General features: G+C 41.4%; 2 protein-coding genes across 2 annotated transcripts in view; one reads left to right on the top strand and one right to left on the bottom strand.

Moving 5' to 3' along the window:
• Positions 1-324: 324 nt before the first annotated feature.
• On the bottom strand, positions 325-5,712 carry PCNA (proliferating cell nuclear antigen). The gene is made up of 6 exons (XM_086333484.1): positions 5,296-5,712; positions 3,671-3,768; positions 3,470-3,537; positions 2,536-2,730; positions 819-942; positions 325-728 (listed from the first exon to the last, which is right to left on the bottom strand). The coding sequence occupies exons 1-6, from the start codon at positions 5,514-5,516 to the stop codon at positions 649-651; spliced, it is 786 nt and encodes a 261-aa protein (XP_086189610.1). The 5' UTR covers positions 5,517-5,712; the 3' UTR covers positions 325-648.
• Positions 5,713-10,806: 5,094 nt separating this feature from the next.
• CDS2 (CDP-diacylglycerol synthase 2) overlaps positions 10,807-21,382 on the top strand; it is a 56,342-nt gene continuing 45,766 nt past the window's right edge. Inside the window, exon 1 of the mRNA XM_086333482.1 lies at positions 10,807-11,229. Within this exon, the coding sequence (XP_086189608.1) occupies positions 11,173-11,229 (57 nt within the window). The 5' untranslated portion in view covers positions 10,807-11,172. The remainder of the gene's footprint in view (positions 11,230-21,382) is intronic.

Here is a 21,382-nt window from a genome sequence, read left to right as displayed (position 1 = left end):
TACAAGGCTCCCTAGGCTAAAAAAACACTGCCCTACAACGCTGTAAGTGACCTTATAAAGGCCATTGAACTTTGCAAACATTAAGCTTCTGTAAAGTGTTAGTTTCTGCTAATATAAAGTATTATGTGTTCTACTCTCTCTTCATTTCTTGAGCTCAAGTCAGAATACCAAAGTAAGTTTGGCAAATGAATCACCCCAAAATACCTGCTGTATTTGGAATACTTTAGACAAAAAATAGAGCAGTTACATGAAAGAGCTGCTTGAATTTAACTTGTTTAGGATATTTGCAATCATTGTAGTCCAAATGAAGGCACTGTCCTGTGATGATGCTTAAATTCAAATGACTTTTATTTAAATTGAAAACGATACTTAAAACACATTTATTAGAGTCAAAACTCTTTTGTTTATAAAAACTATAAGGATTATTCCTAGGTAAGGCAGAAGTATTACTCAGTTAACAAGACCAGATTTGACTTTGCACTTTTCTTTAAACAAGTTGTAGAGAATGGAGAAAAAAAAGTTATTTACAGAAAACATTATCTACATATGTACTCAGAGGTACAAAGACAAAAAAGACTTAAGTGTGTGCTGGCATCTCAGAAGCAGTTCTCAAAGAGCTTAGTTTTATTTCTTGAATTTTAAGAATGTCTAAGATCCTTCTTCATCCTCGATCTTGGGAGCCAAATAGTACTTTAAATGTCCCATATCAGCAATTTTATACTCTACAACTGAAAGAAAACAGGAGAACATAGTTAATTATTGAGAAGTACCACATACACTACCTACAAAACCAACACTGAACAAGTTTATTATCTTACCAAGGGGTACATCTGCAGACATACTAAGTGTTACTGTAGGAGACAGTGGAGTGGCTTTTGTAAAGAAGTTCAGGTACCTCAGTGCAAAAGTTAGCTGAACTGGTTCATTCATCTCTATGGCAACCTTAGGGAGAAAACAAGAGTCATTATACTGAACAACATTAAGAAAACTGCAATCCATTCATTTATAGTATACATTAAAAAATAATCAGCTAATAAACAAAGGAATAAAATATATTAATATATTACAATTCTGCAAACCCTAAGGACTTAATGATTATAGACGAAATTTATTATGGCTGATAAAAATCACAAAGATATCCAAATACCTCATGTCTCCTATAGAGGGACACACCATTACCTATAAAATGTTCTCCTTCTCCCACCTCCAAACAAAACACCTTGAAAATCATCAAGCCCCTAGAGCTGTATCTATCAGAAAATGGATTTGAAGAACATATTAACTGACATAAGGAACTCAGTGGGCAAAATCCAGACTTTGGGAAATTTGATAACAAATGACTTAGTTTCTTCAACAAATGAAATTGTAATGGAGAGAAGGAAATGGAAACTGGAGAAACAATGGATTAAAAGAAACCTAAGAAGCACATCCCAATGAACTGTAATGTATGGACCCTATTAAAAATCTTGATTCAAATAAATTGAAATAACAAGGGAAGCAGAACACTGAAAAATTCCGTAACATAAATTTTCTTAGATGTTATAAAATGTTTATACTATAATAATAGTAAGATATTCATCGTGTGAACTTTTGAAATTTCTGGCTGTGCCTCACAGCTTGCAAAATCTTAGTTCCCAGACCAGGGATTGAACACATAGCCTCATCAGTAAAGCATGGAGTCCTAACCACTGAACTACTGAGAGAAAAGCAAAACTCAAGATTGGCAAGGAAATGAGATGTAATTTAGAATAAAAGAGTTAGCTCCAGGAGTTTTGTTACTAATATATATTTATTACATATATATATATATTTAGACTCTTTATTTTAAAGTTAATATATAAGGATTACATAAGAGCTAGATTTTCACCCCAACCAGATCCTTTTATTGAATTGCTTAATTATTTGGTAAAAACATAGTAAATACCCCCAGAAAGCCAAGGGTAGCCTCCCAATCATATAGAGTATGTGTGGGACTGATACACAAACTCATTGTTCTGTAGTTTTATAAAGGTTGCAATGAATTTGCGTTCCCTTCTCACAAATTTAAGTTATATGGCATTTATAGATCAGTTGCAGATTTCAAAAGTGTCTTTCAATTCTCACAAATCAGTTACTTGAAGATGCAAACTGTTTTTCTTTAGAGCTTTCTTTAATCTTAGTAATTACCTTGCTATGGACCGAATGTTTGTGTCCACCCCCCATCAAATTCATATTAAAACCAAATTTCCAATATGATGTTATTGGAGGGGACTTTGGGAGGTGCTTAGGTTAGGAAGGCAGAGCCCTCATGAATGGGATTAGTGCCTTTTAGAGACCCCAGAGAACTCCCCTACCCCTTTCACCAGGTTAAGGAGGCTGCTGTCTTCTTAAATGAAGAAGCAGGCCCTCAACAGACACCAAATCTGCCAGCTTCAATAAACTTTTGTTGTTTATAAGCCACTCAGTCTATGGTATTTTGTTGCAGTAGCCTTAGCAGACTAGGACATAACCTGGTGTAATTCTTCAAAGTATTTTGTTTACTTAAAAACTACTTACAGCTTCCTCCTCTTTATCAACATTACTTGTCTGTGACAACTTAATATTTCCATTTCCAAGTTCTCCACTTGCAGAAAATTTCACTCCATCTTTTGCACAGGAAATTACAACAGCATCTCCAATGTGACTGAGATCTCGGCATATACGTGCAAATTCACCAGAAGGCATCTTTACTACACAGCTATACTCTTGTTCCTATAAAACAAAGACATGTAAAGGTCATGGAAATGAAAGATTTGGGACCCTCACTTCTTGAAGATTCAACATCTAAACAAGAACTCAGAATTCAAGATTTTCTGATTACTCTGAAATATCACTCATTGTGCAATTTCTTAACATTCTACTAAAAAAAAAATCAGATATAAAAAAGTATAAGAATAATCATACTAAGAAACCAATTAGAACTTAAACTTTTAAAAAAGTAAATGCACTATCCAGGGAACAAGAGCCTCCATCTAATCACTCTATAGGAGTCTAAATCAAGAAGACATTAGGATATGGCATTCAAATGGTAACAGCACAAATAGGTTTGCTTTCCAAAACAAGAGCATGTTAGGCATTGTAAACATCTGAACACATTTTCTTTCGATGTTGATAAAACCTAACCATAATGAATTTCTGCTAAAATAGCTTTAAAATCTCCTTTCAATAAAAACCAAGCACTCTAGGAATAATAATAATTTTTTTAAAAGATGCAGAGGTTAATGCAAATATGTCCTTGGCAGCAATGAATTCAAACCAATGAGCCACTGCAGAACACCATAATTTAATAAAATGACAAATATTCCAGTCTAAATACCCTACTCTGGAATATACATGAGCAGATATATAGAAAAGTTCTATTAGGAAGTAGGCTTTAAATTATTATATAAATATATGTTATGTAACTATCATGACTGTACAGCATGCTCAATCAGAAACTTGTGATACTCACTGGAATTCCAAGCTGTTCAACATCTAAATCCATTAACTTCATTTCATAGTCTGAAACCTTTTCCTGATCTACCAAAAGCAAATATGAAGAAAAATATGTAAGTTTACAACTAAGAGGTATATTTTACAATCATCAGACTTGGGAAATACGACACTGCATTTTAGTTTCCTCTACCATAACTCAGTAGAAGGGTGGACTTACTTGGAGCTTCAAATACTAGTGCCAACGTGTCCGCGTTATCTTCAGCTCTTAAGGTAATGATGTCTTCATTGCCAGCACATTTTAGTATTTTGGACATGCTAGAACAGAGAAGACAAAGGGTTTTAATCAACACCATCTTCTCAAGATCGTTAGTTTTCTAATGGAATTAAAATTCATAAACACATTTAAAACTAGAACCTGGGTTTCTGTGGTTTGACTTATTGAAATGATGTTTTAAAAACTCAAGACTTTAACATTAATATTGTGTGAATGTAGTCATTTGGGGAACTCTTTGAATGATGTTATTATACCATGATTATACATAGTTTATGAAATTGTTTTAAGTTACAGGCCAAGGATACTCTGTTATAAAACTTTCAAGAGAATGTAATGCTCTACAATCACTGCATCTGTAAATAAATGATACCTGCATGTTGAATTGGGGTGGGGGGAGCAAGCATAACTTTAAGTGTTAATAAACTTTACATCAAAATTATTAAAACGCCTTTCTCCAGTGTTTGCTGTATTCTCTTAGTGTTTATGGTAAATAAAATATAAAGGAACATGGAAAAAAAATAAAAAATAAAATAAAATTAGGAGTTACCACTTTTAACCATTAGTTGCTGTTGTTTAGACCCTAAGTGGTGTCTCCTGGACTGCAGCCTATCAGGGTCCTCTGTCCATGGGATTTCCCAGGCAAGAATACTGGAGTGGGTTGCCATTTCTTTCTCCAGGGGATCTTCTCCACCCAGGGATCGAACCCTCATCTCCTGCATTGGCAAAGTGATGCTTTACAAGTGAGCCACCAGGGAAACCCTTAACCAGTACGCCATCTGTCAGATTGGTGAGTTTGGAAAACCTACTGCACGAGGGATATGCAAACCGGTCCAGACACTTTGGAATGCAATCTGGCAGTACTGATACCCAAAAGGCCCACAACATACCAAGAGCAGTTTCACTTCTGGATAAATAAAAGGACAATATTTTATGAATTTCGGGTGGGTGAAGTAAATTATCGGGCAATTATCTTTAAAAATGATCTAATAAACCTATTAAAGTACACTGCATGTACTATGGGTGTTTATCATATAACACGGTATTTATCATAAGCTTTAAGATTTAAACATGTGTAGTTCAAAAGTTGAACGCCACTGCCCTGGAGAAAATTTTCAAGTCCAGGATCTTAGGGCGCTCACCGCAACTTTGCAGTAATAAAAAAAATACTCTGGTCCCTAGATAGGGTGACTGAACTAGGATACACTATAAAGCACTTTAAGTCAACCAGGTCCAAGGTTTCTCATCCAAGTCGCCTGAACTTAATGACCAAAGCGTTCTGCAACAGTCTTTTCCTGGCACCGTAAAGTCCATCATTTTCCCGCCACCACCCGCTTTGTGACTTTGGCGCGGAAAACTGCCGGTTCGCAGTTCGCGCGGCAGCCAGCGCGGGCTTTGCAAACCGCGCGCTCTGCTGGGTCCCGCCACCCGCCCCCCAACTCCGCAGCAGGCCAATGAGAAGACGCAGATGGCCCACGCCAGCCAATGAGGGCCCGGCTCGTAGGAGCTCGCGCCAAGAGCCTGAGGTAGGAGTGGACCATGGCCCGGATGTCCGAGGCTTTGGAGCTCACCTGGTGAGGTTCACGCCCATGGCCAAGTTGCGGTCGCAGCGGTAAGTGTCGAAGCCCTCGGAGCGAAGGGTTAGCTGCACCAAGGAGACATGAGACGAGTCCATGCTCTGCAGGTTCACGCCACTTGAGCTGATGTCCCAGCAGGCCTCGTTGATGAGATCCTTAAGCGCCTCCAGCACTTTCTTCAAGATGGAGCCCTGGACCAGGCGCGCCTCGAACATGGTGGCGGAGTCGCAATGACACGGCTACAGGTAGAAGGACTGAGGAAAGTGTAGCCGGCTTAGGCTTCAGAGGATGACAGCGAGAGGCGGAACACGACTATGAACGCCTAGACGAAGGAAGCCTCTAACAGCTAGCCGCGCCTGGAGCCGTTTAATACTGCCGCGTCTGGTAGCGCGCGCTACGCCCCCGCGCCCCTTGTTGATACGTCATCACGCTGCCCTCCTGCTGCCTGGGCGGAGAGACTGTAAAGCCAATCCTGTCCGTGCACTGCACGAAACCCGCCCCACCCGGAACATCCATTGGAGGATGCGGGCATGGGGGCGGGGCAGGAGCGCAGCGCTTCGTTGGCCCAGCAGATAGGCGTGCTCTGGAGTCCTGGCCATTTTGTTATGTTCCGGCACCCGTTAGAGGAGTCCTTTTGAGTGTGAAAATCAGTCCTAGACTGGCGGGAATGGTCGATGAGCTGCGACTCTGTGGTGCCTCATCAGTCTCTCGCTTCAGGGGTACAAAATTTACAGCCGTGAGTGAAACGTAAATCGAGGCTCTGTGCTCAGTCGCATCAGTTTGACTCTTTAGGAAGAAAAGCCACCTTTTCTTTAGCTGCTTTAAGGGAGGTAGTTATGATTTAAAAAAACAACAAAAGTTATCTCCCCACCACCAGCTCTTAAAGCTCCTCCGCCACCTACACACAAATTGATATCATTTATTGTATGTAACTTTCTAAGTTTTTTTTCCTCTACAAGTATATATCTTAAAAAAAAAATAATGAGTTCATGCCATAAAGAATTCAGCAAAGTGCTTACTAAAGTATGTTTAATTTTATGCCGGGTTCATGTTTTGTTTATCAGCACCTCTTAAAAAGATGGCATCATATCCTACAAATGTAACCTAACCTAATTGCCAATCTCTTGTAATTCGGGCAACTCCTTGAAGTAGTATTGCTGGATAGAGGAGCATACGCATTAAATTTTTGATAAATGTTTAACTAAGTTGACTTCTAAAAGATTGTAGTTTACATTCCAGCCAAGACTATGAGCATGCTCCTTGCCCCTAATTTTTCTAACTATAGTTACTGGCAGTCTAATTTTTAAATCTGTGCTCGTTTGTGTGGAAATTTCAATTTGCATATTAAAAGACTGGTGCAAATTGGATATCTTTCATACAATTCTTGACCATTGCATGTTTATATTTTTTCTGTTAAACTTTTTTTCTTATTGATTAAAAGCATTTCATATATTAATCATCTCCCTATTATAAATATTCTCCCTTTGTTTCTTTTTTCCTTTGTTTATAGCATTTCTTTTTAGTTGCTTCTAATGTTTTACCTTGGTCTATAAAATTCTGTAGTCTTTCTACCATGTATGGTGTGGATTTGGTTTTATTTATCCTGTTCATGGAATTTTTGTATTCCTTAGCCAAAAGATTCATGCATTTCATCAAATCTAGAATATTGTCAACCATTATGGTTTCAAAAATTGCCTTTCCCTACTCAGTGCTCTCCCTCTAGTATTTCTATTAGCTGTGTCTTTAATTGAATTTAAGATACCTTCAATTGTAAGATGCTCCATTATTTTACGTAGCACAAGAAAATATGCAACTATCCTGATTTATCGTTTAGATTTTCTGTTTTGTTATTATCATAGAACTTTGACTTATAAAACATTTGTATCATATATCACTCTTGTGCCTATGATGCACATATTATATATATGATATATATGTAAAAGCACACCATATATAAAAGCACTCATAATATATTTTAACATTCAGTTTCTCAGTTGCTGATAACTGCTGTTTTTCCATATATCACCGTTGTCAAGGCTGTGAATGATGCAGCATTCTTAAGAGTGATACTGGGCTTCTCTGGTGGCTCAGTGATGCAGTCACCTACTGGTGTAGGACCTCTGGGTTCGATCCTAATCCTGACATGCCTTGGACCAAGGGTCTATGCACTACAACTATTGAGCCTGTGCTCTAGAGCCAGGGAGCTGCAACTACTGAAGCCTGAGTGCCCTATATCCCATACTCCAAAACAAGAGAAGCTATCACAATGAAAAGCCTATACCCTGCAATGGACAGTAGCCCCTGCTCGCTGCAACTAGAGAAAGCCCAAGAAAAGCAATGAAGACCCAGTGCAGCCAAAAATAAATAAATGTGAAAAAATTGAAAGCTTTTTAATAAATATTTTCCCCCCGCTTTATTGAGATGTAATTGACATATAGGCTTCCCTAGTGGCTCAGTCGGAGAAGGCAATGGCAACCCACTCCAGTACTCTTGCCTGGAAAATCCCATGGACGGAGGAGCCTGATAGGCTGCAGTCCATGGGGTTGCTAAGAGTGGGGCACGACTGAGCTACTTCCCTTTCACTTTTCACTTTCATGCATTGGAGAAGGCAGTGGCAACCCACTCCAGTGTTCTTGCCTGGAGAATCCCAGGGACGGGGGAGCCTAGTGGGCTGCTGTCTATGGGGTCGCACAGAGTCGGACACGACTGAAGCGACTTAGCAGCAGCAGCAGCAGTGGCTGAGTGGTAAAGAATCAGCCTGCCAGTTCAGGAGAAATGAGTTTGATCCCTGGTCTGGGAAGATCCCCTGGAGAAGGAAATGGCACCCACTCCAGTATTCTCACCAGGAAAAATGTCATAGAAAAATCTCTGTGTAAAAGCCCACAGAGGATCCTGCTGGACTGTGGTTCATGGGGTCGCAAAGGTTTGGACACGACTTAGGGACTGAACAACAACAATTGACATAATAGAACTCAAAGATTGGTATGTCTGGAACACACTGAACAAAGGGGAGAGAAGTTGAAAAGACAGGCAGGGCTGAGATCTTATAGCACTTTGGAAGCCTTCTATAAGTGAAAAAGAAAGTTATCAAAGGAAGCTTTGACATGAGACTTCTATTTTAAGAGGATTACTTAAACATCTAGTAAAGGTGCTATTCCAAACAGTGAGAAAAATGAATTAAATTATAAAAAATTCATTAAACTTCTAGGATGCTGGGAGGGATTGGGGGTGGGAGGAGAAGGGGACGAGAGAGGATAAGATGGCTGGATGGCATCACTGACTCGATGGACATGAGTCTGAGTGAACTCCGGGAGTTGGTGATGGACAGGGAGGCCTAGCAGGCTGTGATTCATGGGGTCGCAAAGAGCCGGACACAACTGAGCGACTGAACTGAACTGAGGAAAGAATAACGCTATAGACTCTTCCTAATTGTTTACTGAAATAAATTCGACAGGTTAATTAAAATTCAAATACGTGTAAACTCAAGAAATAGAAAAATATATTGGTAAATATTTAAGAGATCTTGCTGTGGACTTCTAAACATAAAAGGAAAAAACACCCCAGAAAACATAAGGAATGACTACGTAAGTTTTAAAACTTGCATAAAACGTGTTGGTTAATATATTTGAAGTTTCCACAATAGAGAAACCCAATCCAATGTATCTAAACAAAAACCAAAGGTCTCTGGCTTTCAGTGTCTAAGGTCCGGTCTTAGTAAATGTATGAAAAAATGGTTTGCATTCTGAAACTGTGTGCACTGGTTCTCAGGCTGGGTTTCAAAGCAAACAGCCGAGCTTCCAGGAGGACTGATGTAATGCTTGCTTGGATGTGACCTTTCACATGTTTCCCAAAGGTGAGAATCTAGTTACTAACACTTCCACTTGTCTTAAAGGATGAACTTGTGGCTCTCTCTGTTGACATCCTTTTACATCCTATAGCTAATAAACCTTGAATAATTTATCCAAGAAGTGTCTAGTCTTCAGTTCAAGAGGTGATCACTAACAGTCAAAATAGTGGTCACACAGTCCCCAACAGATTAAAAGAGTTTAAAAATTACAATCAGCATGTTATTTACTTTTATAAATAAGATTAAGACAAAACACAAAAGCAAGGCTTTCTCTAAATAAATAATGGCCTGAATGGAGTGGTCTGTTTCTCTCAAAAAACAAAACAAAACCAAGTATTTGTGCAATGTTGTTAACAGAGAACAAAACATACCCTGAATTCATTGATCCTCCACACCTATTTTGGGCTTCCCTGATGGCTCATGGGTAAAGAATCTGCCTGCAATGCAGGAGGGAGACATGGGTTCTATCCCTGGGTCAGGAAGATCCCCTGGAGGAGGGCATGGCAACCTACTCCAGTATTCTTGTTTGGAGAATCCCGTGGACAGAGGAGCCTGGCGGGCTACAATCCATTGGGTCACAAAGAGATACGACTGAAGCGACTTAACATGGATCTCACGTCTACTTTACTGTAGACTGTAAGCAGTGTTACAGGCATTTGGGGATCTAGTTCACAGAAATCAAGAAAATAAAACATCCTGTTCAGAATTCTATTTTCCCCAAACCTCACAGTTAAGGTCAAAATTGCTAACTCAAACTTGCATCTCCTATGTGTGCAAATTTCTCTCCTTGTTAAATTACAAGATGCTAACGAAAGGGGCCCCATTTTATACTTGTTTTACATCACTTACAAGGCAGCGAACAGGAACTGCTGAAAGCAATGCCGAGTAACACAGATATTAATAATGAATTTAAGAAGGCTGGGATTATGTTACAGCGGGGGTTGGTGGCAAACAGATTTATGTTCTAATTCCTAGTGGGCACATTTTGGCCGTGAGACCTTGGCTAAATCATTGTCTTTTAGGAGAAACCTCATTCATTAGGGACTTGGGATGTGTCAGGTACAGAGGGGATCCGGCTGTGAACAAAGTAGGCAGCGTTCCTCCCCACCTAAAAGGTCTTTCAGTAGTTCAGAAGGCAGAAAAGAAATCTGAATAAACGTGGAAAACCCTAACTGTAAAATGAAAATCATATCCACTTCCAAGTGTTGTGCAGTTTAAATGAGACAGATTACATAGTTCAGTGCCCAGCACATAAAATAAACCAGACGATACAGACTGAAGTTTGACTCTCACTTCCTTATCAGTAATCTGCTTTTACACTGGTGGGCTCCCCAGACCTTTCCGCTCAGGGCCTAATAAGCGGATACTTCTCCGTGTGAGGCAAAGTACTGACTAGGCAAGCTGGAGACTGGGGAAAGTGAAAAAAAGTGAAGTCGCTCAGTCGTGTCCGACTCTTTGCGACCCCATGGACTGTAGCCTACCAGGCTCCTAAATCCATGGGATTTTCCAGGCAAGAATACTGGAGTGGGTTGCCATTATCCCTGGCAAGTTGTTAACCTCTAAGACCCTGGGCGCCAGTCCTCGAGTTCCCATTGGCTAGTCTCCTTCCAAAACGCACGCCTTTTCCCGCCCCCTCAGGCTACTATCTAATAACGCACGCCTCTCCACTACGTTTCACTTGCCCCGCCTCCGCCCCGCCTCCCTAACGGGTTCGCGCCATTGGTGGATCTCCCGGGCCGTGATGGAGATGGTGCGCCTGCGCCCTCCCTCCGGGCCTTTACCAGAAAAGGAGCCAGCAGGCAGAGGCTGGAGAAGGCTGGTCAAGCTCCGCCCGGGTGAAAGGGCGGCGGCTGAGCCGGGCGGGGCCGAGTTCCAGGGCTGGCGGCTGGGCTGCGGTGGGGCAAGCAAGGCGCTGCGTAGCTGCGCTCTGCTTTGGCAACTCGGGGCTGGCCGAGCAGAGTCCGCGCGCCGGCCCCGGCGTCTGCGCTACGCGGCAGCGGCTACTAAGCGCTGGTGTCTCCAGCATGACGGAGCTGAGGCAGAGGGTGGCCCGCGAGCCGGAAGCTCCGCCCGAGGACAAGGTAGCGGCGGCACCGGGTGGGCGCGGCCGCGGAAGCGGCGTCCCCCATAAGCCCGTGGGGGGCGCGCAGAGAGGGGTCGTCTCGCCTTTTGACTCTGGCGCGGCCGCCGGCAGCATCGGGCCTCACTAGGGCGGACGGTCCTTGGATGCGGGTTCCCTCGGACCTCGCGGCAGGGTTCAGCAGGTCGAGGTCCCGAGGACACGGGTCTGGGGTCCGGCTGGGGTTGGTATCTCCGCGGCGCAGGAAGGAAAGCGCGGGAGGTTGCGCACGTCCGCCTGCCTCGCAGGGCTGATTGGGACGGGGGGGTCCCATTCTAGTCCACCTCCCCAGGCGTTCCCGGGTGTGAAGACGTCGAAACCCCGCAAAGATTCCTCAGACAGTGACTTAGCCTCTCCGATCTCCCGTTATTTGTTGAGGGGTGAAGGTGTATCAAGACAAGGCCATGAGATTTGCCTGTTAGGAGATTTAAACCCCTTCTCGAAAGTTAAATCTGTAGGCTTTAAGCAGAGAAGTCATGCAGTCATTAGGTGTTGAAAGGTATCTTCCCCAAAGATGGACTTGTTTCCTGCTTCAGATGTGGGCTTTGTTGGGGTAAGAGGAGGGTAGAACAGAGGCCATCTTGCGGGGGTGAGGGATGAGGTGAGTAGACTTCTTTGGTTGAAGTGAAAGGTCTTTGTAGGGAAGGTGAGGAGTGGCCTTGTTACTGTGGACACTAAGTGACAGCACAAACTTCGTGGTAGTATTTCAAGCCTGGAGTTTGTCGTGGTCAGGAGCAGGAGCAGTGTTATTTGGTGGATTGATGACAGTGATGTGTAAACCGGACTCAGGGAGCCTGGACCAGAATGAAAGAGAGTGTCTGACTCGCGGGTTGCCAACTGGTGACCTGCAGTTGTTTTCTTTGGTCCCTGTATTGCTTTAAAAAAACCAGAATATTTCTCCCAACCACTTGAATTTATTGCCTATTTTGGATCATTGGAAGATCTGCCATCATATTCCCAGCTGATTAATGTTTGGCTGGAACTGAGGTTGGTGATGGACAGGGAGGCCTGGCGTGCTGCGATTCATGGGGTCGCAAAGAGTCGGACACGACTGAGCGACTGAACTGAACTGAACTGAGGAATAGCTGCTCCCACCAATCCCTACTGCCCCTACACCAGACCCTCAATACCCATTTATGTAGCTTTCCATTTTAGAAAACTGGAGGAAAGGAACGTTAGGGAGCTATCAGGAAGGAAAAAGCCAAGATTTGGTGTCAGGGTGTCAACAGCAGTTATACTAGAAGGGTGAAAGATAATAGAATTTGATTTCTAGAATATGTTTTGGAGAAAAATTTGGTTGCAAGTTGAGGAGTCGTGTACAGAGACAAGGTACTTTGAAGTTTCTAATCTTCCCATTAAATACCTTAGTTTGGCCTGGAAGAGCTCTGTTGCCACCATGCATTTGCCTGTTGGGAAGTTACAGATGTTTTGAGGCTATATAACCCTGAATAGGGTGAGAGATCAGTCTTGACGTTAATGGGACTTTGTGGTTTTAGGTGTGAAAAGAGCAGTCAAAAAAGAAAGAGTGATACCTAGTGGCCTGTATGTTAAAAAGCTACTTGTAAGAATTAGACTTAATGGTAAAAACAAGCAAACCCACATGCCCCCAAAACCATGAGGTTATGAGGTAAAACAAAATTTCTACCCTCCCCATCCAACTGCTTGGATCCATTTGAGGTTCACTGAATGCTTGTTGCTCCACAAACAGTCCATTAGCTCAGAACAAGGCAGTTGCGCCATTGCCAATATTTCTGGATTACCTTGCATGGGATTTTTAATAATAAAGATTCCTTTTAAAAACTGTGAAATGCTTTATTTGTCTTTGATGAATGTATGCTGTGCTTAGTCACTCTTTGCAACCCCGTGGACTGTAGCCTGCCAGACTCTACTATCCATGGGGATTCTGCAGGGAAGCATACTGGAGTGGGTTGCCATGCCCTCCTCCAGGGGATCTTCCAAACCCAGGGATCAAACCGAGGTCTCCCGCCTTGCAGGTGGATTCACTGCCATCTGAGCCATCACATGAATGTATATAAAGTATGAAAATTAGGTTTATTTTATTTCATAGTTTGTAAAACTTACTTCCATGATTCTGACTTTGCTGATATTCTTGGGTTAAAATTTAAGAAAATCAAAAATAGTAAAACAAGGGTATCTTTTAAGGGAAATAAATGGAAATATTCCAGCTTTCTTATTTCATAGTACAATTCAGAAAACAGTGTCAGGTCAGTTCACTAAAAGAACTGAAACAAATTTGAAAGATTTAGGAAAAAGTGCTACAGTTGCCTAACTGGTGTGACAAATATAAATAAACAGTCATTTCAAAATAATCTGGGGAATGTGTTTATTATTATAAAAGTCAGAATGTATTATATTTAGCATCCTAGGATGGAATTGTCAAGCCAGTTGCTAATAAAGGAAATTTTTCCTCTGGGAACCGTGCTTATAATTTTAAAGTCCCAAAGCACAGTATTGTTGCCAAACCAAGAAACTTGGTATTTAAGGTTTGGAAATGATCTTCCTCCCATCGTTCCATGTTTTTCCATTGGAGCTTAGGAAAGGAGAGAATGGAACTTGGGCCAAAACATGGGCATCTTAAAATTTATGATTGGGTTGGTATTTCAGGAGACTTTGTTTTGGAGGTTAGAAGGAAGGATGTGGAGTTTTCTACTACTGTCCTTAGGTGCTAGAGTGCTGTTTAAACTAGAGCTTTACTCATTCAAGGCTTTCTTTCTAGATCAGTGAAACCGGTATAAAGATGAAATAAAGGCATCATTTAGAAAGGGGAGTTTAGATTTTAACTGAAGATTGTGGTTTTAAGAGCAGCGGCATAACAGTCAGCTAGAGCTATCATCAGCCTGGACAGTGCCACTTACCAGCTGTGTATGTGTGTGTGTGATGTCACTCAGTCCATGTCACTTGGACGTGTCCAACTCTTTGCCACCCCATGGACGGTAGCCTGCGAGGCTCCTCTGTCAATGGAACTTTCCAGGCAAGAATACTGGAGTGGGTTGCCATTTACCTACTCCATACCAGCTGTGTAACTTTGAGCAAATCACTTAACTTGCATAAAAGCCTCAGCTTGTCCATCTCTAAAATGAGGGGTGATAAAAAGTAGCATGTGCTTCAGAAGATACTCATGTGGATTAAATGAGTATGCATGTTACATATGTAGAGCAGAAATTGTCACATTGTACTGTGTTAAGCTATTGTTTCTGGTTGAAATGTAGTTTTACAGGAAAAACTAATATTCACCTTCTACTCTTGGAAGATGATTAAATATTTCAAGTTATAAGTGTTCAGAGTAGTCTTTTCATATTTATCACCTTTTAAAGAAAATTTTATAGACAGAGCTTGGCGTTCTATGTCCCAGCTTTTCAGTTCATTTTCTTACTGAATTTTTCAGTGGTCAGAATCACAGTCAGACTTGAGCTGTAGAAGGAATATTGCTACATGCAATTGTCTTTCCCTAAAAGCTTTTTCCGGAGAAGGCAATGGCACCCCACTCCAGTACTCTTGCCTGGAAAATCCTATGGACGGAGGAGCCTGGTAGGCTGCAGTCCGTGGGGTCGATAAGAGTCAGACACAACTGAGCCACTTCATTTTCACTTTTCACTTTCATGCATTGGAGAAGGAAATGGCAACCCACTCCAGTGTTCTTGCCTGGAGAATCCCAGGGACGGGGGAGCCTGATGGGCTGCCGTCTATGCGGTCGCACAGAGTCGGACACAACAGAAGCGACTTAGCAGCAGCAATAGCTTTTTCAGACCTCCCTCATGGCTCAGCTGGTAAAGAATCTGCCTGCAATTTGGGAGACCTGGGTTCGATCCCTGGGTTGGGAATATGTCCTGGAGAAGGGAAAGGCTACCCATTCCAGTATTCTGGCCTGGAGAATTTCACGGACTGTATAGTCCATGGGGTTGCAAAGAGTTGGACATGACTGAAAGACTTTCACTTTCATAGCATATTTTAGAATAGTGGTAAATAATTAAACATAGTTTTCTGTTAGACTTTAAAAGTGAACTACTGAAATAAAATCTTATTTTCAGAGCTCTGACTACTTCAGATGCAGGAGAAATGCTTTATTCTTTCAATCTTTTTTTTTTTTTTTTAACACTGAGAAATAATTTAGGTTTTGAATAATCAGTAAACCTTAACTATGGCTCCCAGACTTAAATAGAAAAGATGAAAGATTAGTTTGTCATTTGACCCAGTATTTTAAGTTGCTGATCAAACAGTATAATTTTATTTTAAAAACTCAGTTATTTTCCAACTTACAGCTACTTAAAATTAGTTTTTTTCAAAAAAACATTTTGTTTAAAATGTTTGGTGTACATTTATGTGGTATTTCATTAGCCTTTAACATTTTAAAAAATATTAAATTGCTCTTATTAGATGTTAGAACTAGAAGGGATTTTAGGGCTAGTTATTTTATAGCAGAGTAGCCCAGAGAGGTTGTTACTTGCTCAATGTCACACAGCTAGTTAGATGCAGAGTTGTTAATAGTATGAAGGTTTTCTGATTCCTTTTTACTCATTATGTTGCATAATGTTGCCTTTTAGGATACAGACTTAATTTACAAACTTTAAAAGTTTCTGCATTGGTTGACTTTGATTTAAAAAAAGCCCAAATATCTCCTATTTTTTCACGAAAATAGCAAAATCTTTCAAAATGCCAAATATATATATATATATGTATGTATGTACGTATATAAACGTGTGTGTGTATTCCTGAGTGAACGTTGAAACTCTGAGAAAACTTTTTTTTATAGAAAAAGTTGATTAGGTCCTGTTTTCCTGGTTATTGGAAAAGTGGTGATTTATATATTTTAAATTCACCCCTGGGAGCAGCCACTCGGGTATCCTTGAAAGGAACTCCTAGAAGTTGTTGTCTCCTCACTCTGAGCTTCATGGGAAGCTACTGAGAATAAATGCTTTCTGGTTGATGGCTCTTAGTATTAAAACTATTTGTCCTAAAACAATGTCATTCAGTATTTACACATTTTCTTTTAGAATGTTCACTGAACCCAAGGTCTGCTATATACAGTCTCACTAGCTCTGAGAGAGGGCTGGTGTCTGTGCTCATGGGGAAAACGTCCAGGACTTTATATCACTTTTGGCTCCAAATAATCCATTCTTCCTCCACTGATTTCAAGAAATCATAATTTTGAATGTATTTGGGAAGCTTTTGAAATGACTCTCCTAATTTCACAGTGAACATAATCACCCTTTAAACTGTTTGAAAAAAATAGTGCATCATTATTTCTGGTTTGTGCACTCTGCTATCTTTTCTAAGATCCACATAGATGGAGTGTGTTGAACTTCTTAGTGTTGCAGAGGGCTTGCCAAGCAACTCTCCTGCACACAGTTTTTTAACGCACTCCCTGTGCTGTGCCAGTCTCCCCAGCCTTCCTGCCTGGAGCTGGAGGCTGTGGGGGTAATAAAACACAGCTTTTCACTTTACAGACTGTGTCTGGTTTGGAAAAGAGACTCTTGACTTAATTTTGCCAGCCTGTCCTTTGAAGAATACTGATTTGTTCCTAGGGTTGGGTTGAGTTCCTGCCTTCCAAGCTCTGCTGTGCAGTAGTTGCCTGGTTGGGGCGGTGGTGCGGCGCCAGCCAGGGCAGACCTGGCCCCCGTTAGGCAGTTCACTGCCACTGCCTGGTCTTTGTTCTTCTGCTCAAGTTTGCCTCAGCAGTGGGGATGGCATAGGGCCCACTCAGTTGAGTGACCTTTTATTATTTATTTAGAGTGACCTTTTAAGGAAGGTTAAACTTTATGTTATTTTGACTAGACAGTGTGTGCATGTCTCAGAATTGAAAGGTGATGGTGTAGCACTGTGAACACCTCCCTCCCACCTCCCTGATTCTCCTTCCCGGCAGCAGCCTACCCCTGCCCCGAAGTAGTGCTCATGAGCACCTGGAAGGTGGAAGGACCCGAACTGTCCTTTGAATTTGTTGCTCTTTGGCAGCAGCTCTTGTATTAGAGTCACCCCAGGACCATCCTGGGACTTCTCTGTGAAGACTTGGCTGCGTTTTGGAAAGAGCCCTTGCGATTTGAGATTTACTGGCAGCATTCTCTGCTCGTGGGTCTCTGACATTGAGAGGATGTGTGTCGCTGACCTGAATCCCTCAGTGGGTGGCTCTCAAAGCCTTTACCCACAGTCTGTGTCCTGCCAGTCTTGTGAGTTCAGTGATCTGCAGGAAATTCCTAGGCATATGTATACCTCAGGCAGCACAAACTTGCTTTGTCTCAAATCTGATTTTCTCCTTTTAGACATTGACCTTCCTTCTCCTGTCTGCTCTGCTCCAGCTGGGAATCCGTTAGTCCCTGTGTCTCTGCTCCCTCATGTAGTCCAGGCCAGGTGTTCACATCAGATGACACCTGGATTCCTTATCTATTGCTTTTGCATATTTAGGATAGTTCAGGATGCCTGAACTAGTTGTAAATCCTTCTAATTGAGTTACCTTCCTTCAGGATTTACTCGGTCTCTTCTAGTCCTCCTGACCTTTGAACAGCTGTGAAACTACTCTGTGAGTTACAAAAGGGAAGGAAAAAATTCTGACCCTCTTTTCAGATCTCTTAAATTTGGTCCTTTATGACCCTGTCTCTTAACCAACCCCCTTCCTGCTTGGGGCCTCTGTGACATGCATCTTGCCTCTTGATATTTCCAACCCTAAGAAATACGCTTGTTTTCTGTCACCCCTCTTTCCACCTCTACCTATTGAAGTCCTGTTTTCTCAAAATCCATTTAAGATCTTCCCTTATCTCAATATGCTCCTTGCTAGTCTCTGGAACTGCATCCATATGGGTTTGTCTTTCCTTTTCTCCTTTGCCTTTCTCTTCTGTTCTTTCTCAAACTAGGCTTCAACAGTATGTGAACCAAGAACTTCTGGATGTACTAGTTGGCTTTAGAAGATGGATCATAGAAAAAGCTAGAGAATTCCAGAAAAACTTCTACTTTTGTTTCATTGACTATGCTAAAGCCTTTGACTATGTAGATCACAACAAACTGTGGAGAATTCTTAAAGACATGGGAATATCAGACCACCTTACCTCCATCCTGTGAAACCTGTATGCAGGTCAAGAAGCAACAGTTAGAATTGAACATGGAACAACTGATTGGTTCAAAATTGGGAAAGGAATACATCAAGGCTGTATATTATCACCCTGCTTATTTAACTTCTGTGCAGAGTACATCATGCAAAATGTCAGGCTGGATGAACCACAAGTTGGAATCAAGATGGCTGGGAGAAATATCAATAACCTCATATGTATAGATGACACCACCCTTATGGCAGAAAGTGAAGAGAAATTAGAGCGTCTTGATGAAAGTGAAAGAGGAGAGTGAAAAAGCTGGCTTAAAACTCAACTTCCAAAAAACTAAGATCATGGCATCTGGTCCCATCACTTCATGACAAGTAGATGGGGAAACAATGGAAACAATGACAGACTTTATTTCCTTGGGCTCCAGAATCACTATGGATGGTGACTGCAGCCATGAAATTAAAAGATGCTCCATGGAAGAAAATCAGTGACAAAGCTAGACAGCATATTAAAAAGCAGGGACATTACTTTGCCGACATGGAGAAGGAAATAGCAACCCACTCCAGTATTCTTGCCTGGAGAATCCCATGGACAGAGGAACCTGGAGGGCTACAGTCCATGGGATTGCAAAGAGTTGGACACAACTGAAGCGACTTCGCATGCACGCAGTTCATTTATAATGTGTCTGTTTCAGGTGTACAGGAGTGATTCAGTTTTTTATATATATGTATATATAATCTACTTTTTAAGATTCTTTTCCTTTATAGGTTATTACAAGATAGGTCATATAGTTCCCTGTGCTGTATCAGTCCAGTTCAGTCGCTTAGTCGTGTCTGACTCTTTGCGACCCGTGAACTGCAGCATGCCAGGCCTCCCTGTCCATCACCAACTCCCAGAATTTACCCAGACTCATGTCCATTGAGTCGGTGATGCCATCCAACCATCTCATCCTCTGTCATCCCCTTCTCTTCCTGCCCTCAGTCTTTCCCAGCATCAGGGTCTTTTCAAATGAGTCATTTCTTCACATCAGGTGGCCAAAGTATTGGAGTTTCAGCTTCAGCATCAGTCCTTCCAATGAATATTCAGGACTGATTTCCTTTAGGATGGACTGGTTGGATCTCCTTGCAGTCCAAGGGACTCAAGAGTCTTCTCCAACACTACGGTTCAAAAGCATCAATTCTTCTGTGCTCAGCTTGCTTTATAGTCCAACTCTCACATCCATACATGACTACTGGTAAAACCATAGCCTTGACTAGACAGACCTTTGCTGACAAAGTAATGTCTCTGCTTTTTAATATGCTATCTAGGAAGTGATGGGACTGGATGCCATGATCTTAGTTTTCTGAATGTTGAGCTTTAAGCCAACTTTTTCACTCTCCTCTTTCACTTTCATCAAAATGTTCTTTAGTTCTTCTTCGCTTTTGGATGTTGGCAATTTGATCTCTGGTTCCTCTGCCTTTTCTAAATCCAGCTTGAACATCTGGAAGTTCAGAGTTCATGTACTGTTGAAGCCTGGCTTGGAGAATTTTGAGTATTACTTTGCTAGAATGTGAGATGAGTGCAATTGTGTGGTAGTTTGAACATTCGTTGGCATTGCCTTTCTTTGGGATTGGAATGAAAACTGACCTTTTCCAGTCCTGTGGCCACTGCTGAGTTTTCCAAATTTGCTGGTATATTGAGTGCAGCACTTTCATAGCATTATCTTTTAGGATTTGAAATAGCTCAGCTAGAATTCCATCACTTCTACTAGCTCTGTTCGTAGTGATGCTTCCTAAGGCCCACTTGGCTTCATGTTCCAGGATGTCTGGCTCTAGGTGAGTGTGAGTGATCACACCATCGTGCTTATCTGGGTTGTGAAGATCTTTTTTGTATAGTTCTTCTGTGTATTCTTGCCACCTCTTCTTAATACCTTCTGCTTCTGTTATGTCCATACCATTTCTGTCCTTTATTGCACCCATCTTTGCATGAAATGTTCCCTTGGTATCTCTAATTTTCTTGAAGAGATCTCTAGTCTTTCCCATTCTATTGTTCTCCTCTACTTCTTTGCATTGATCACGGAGGAAGGCTTTCTTATCTCTCCTTGCTGTTCTTTGGAACTCTGCATCCAAATGGGTATATCTTTCCTTTTCTCCTTTGCCTTTAACTTTTCTTCTTTTCTCAGCTATTTGTAAGGCCTCCTCAGACAGCCATTTTGCTTTTTTGCATTTCTTTTTCTTGGGGATGGTTATGATCACTGCCTCCTGTACAGTGTCACAAACCTCCATCCATAGTTCTTCAGGCACTCTATCAAATCTAATCCCTTGAATCTATCACTTCCATTGTATAATCGTAAGGGATTTGATATCTGTTATAACAGTGTTTATCTGTTAATCCTCAGTTCCTAATTTATCCCTCTTCTCTCCTTCTCTTTGGTAACCATAAGTTTATTTTCTATATCTGTGAGTCTGTTCTGTTTTAAATAGAATAGTTTCTGCTTTAAATAGCCTGTTTCTGCTATAAATAAGTTCATTGTATCGTTTTTTTAGACATAAAAAAATGAGCCACTGATTATTTATTTATTTGGCTGCGTCAGGTCTTGGTTGCGGCCCTCAGGATCCCTGTGTCATGTGGGATCTTTCACTGGTGCGAGGACTCTCTAGTTGTGGCACATAGGCCTAGTTGCTCCAAGGCATGTGAGATCGTAGTTCCCTGAAAAGGAAGTGAATTGCATGACAGATTTTCAACAACTGCACTGTTTTTAGACTTTTTGATGATGGCCATTCTGACTGGTGTGAGGTAATACCTTATTGTAGTTTGATTTCATTTTCTTTAATAATTAGCAGTGTCGAGCATTTTTCCACGTGCCTGTTGGTCATCTCTTTGTGTTCTTTGGAGAAATGTCTATTTAGGTCTTCGGTCCATTTTTTGATTGAGCTGTTTGTGTTTTGATATCGAGCTGATATTTTTGATATTGCCATTTTTTGAGACTGAGCATTTTGGAAATTAAGCCTTTGTCAGTTGTATTGTTTGCAGATATTTTCTTTAATTTGTAGGTTGTCTTTTTGTTTATGGTTTTCTTTGCTGTGCAGA

Source organism: Bos grunniens, chromosome 13, assembly GCF_055505025.1.
Source record: "Bos grunniens cultivar Pamir isolate PY7600 chromosome 13, Bosgru_T2T1.0, whole genome shotgun sequence".
Classification (NCBI taxonomy): Eukaryota; Metazoa; Chordata; class Mammalia; order Artiodactyla; family Bovidae; genus Bos; species Bos grunniens.
Note: the sequence above shows the minus strand (reverse complement) of the source record. Positions and strands in the feature narration are given on the sequence as shown.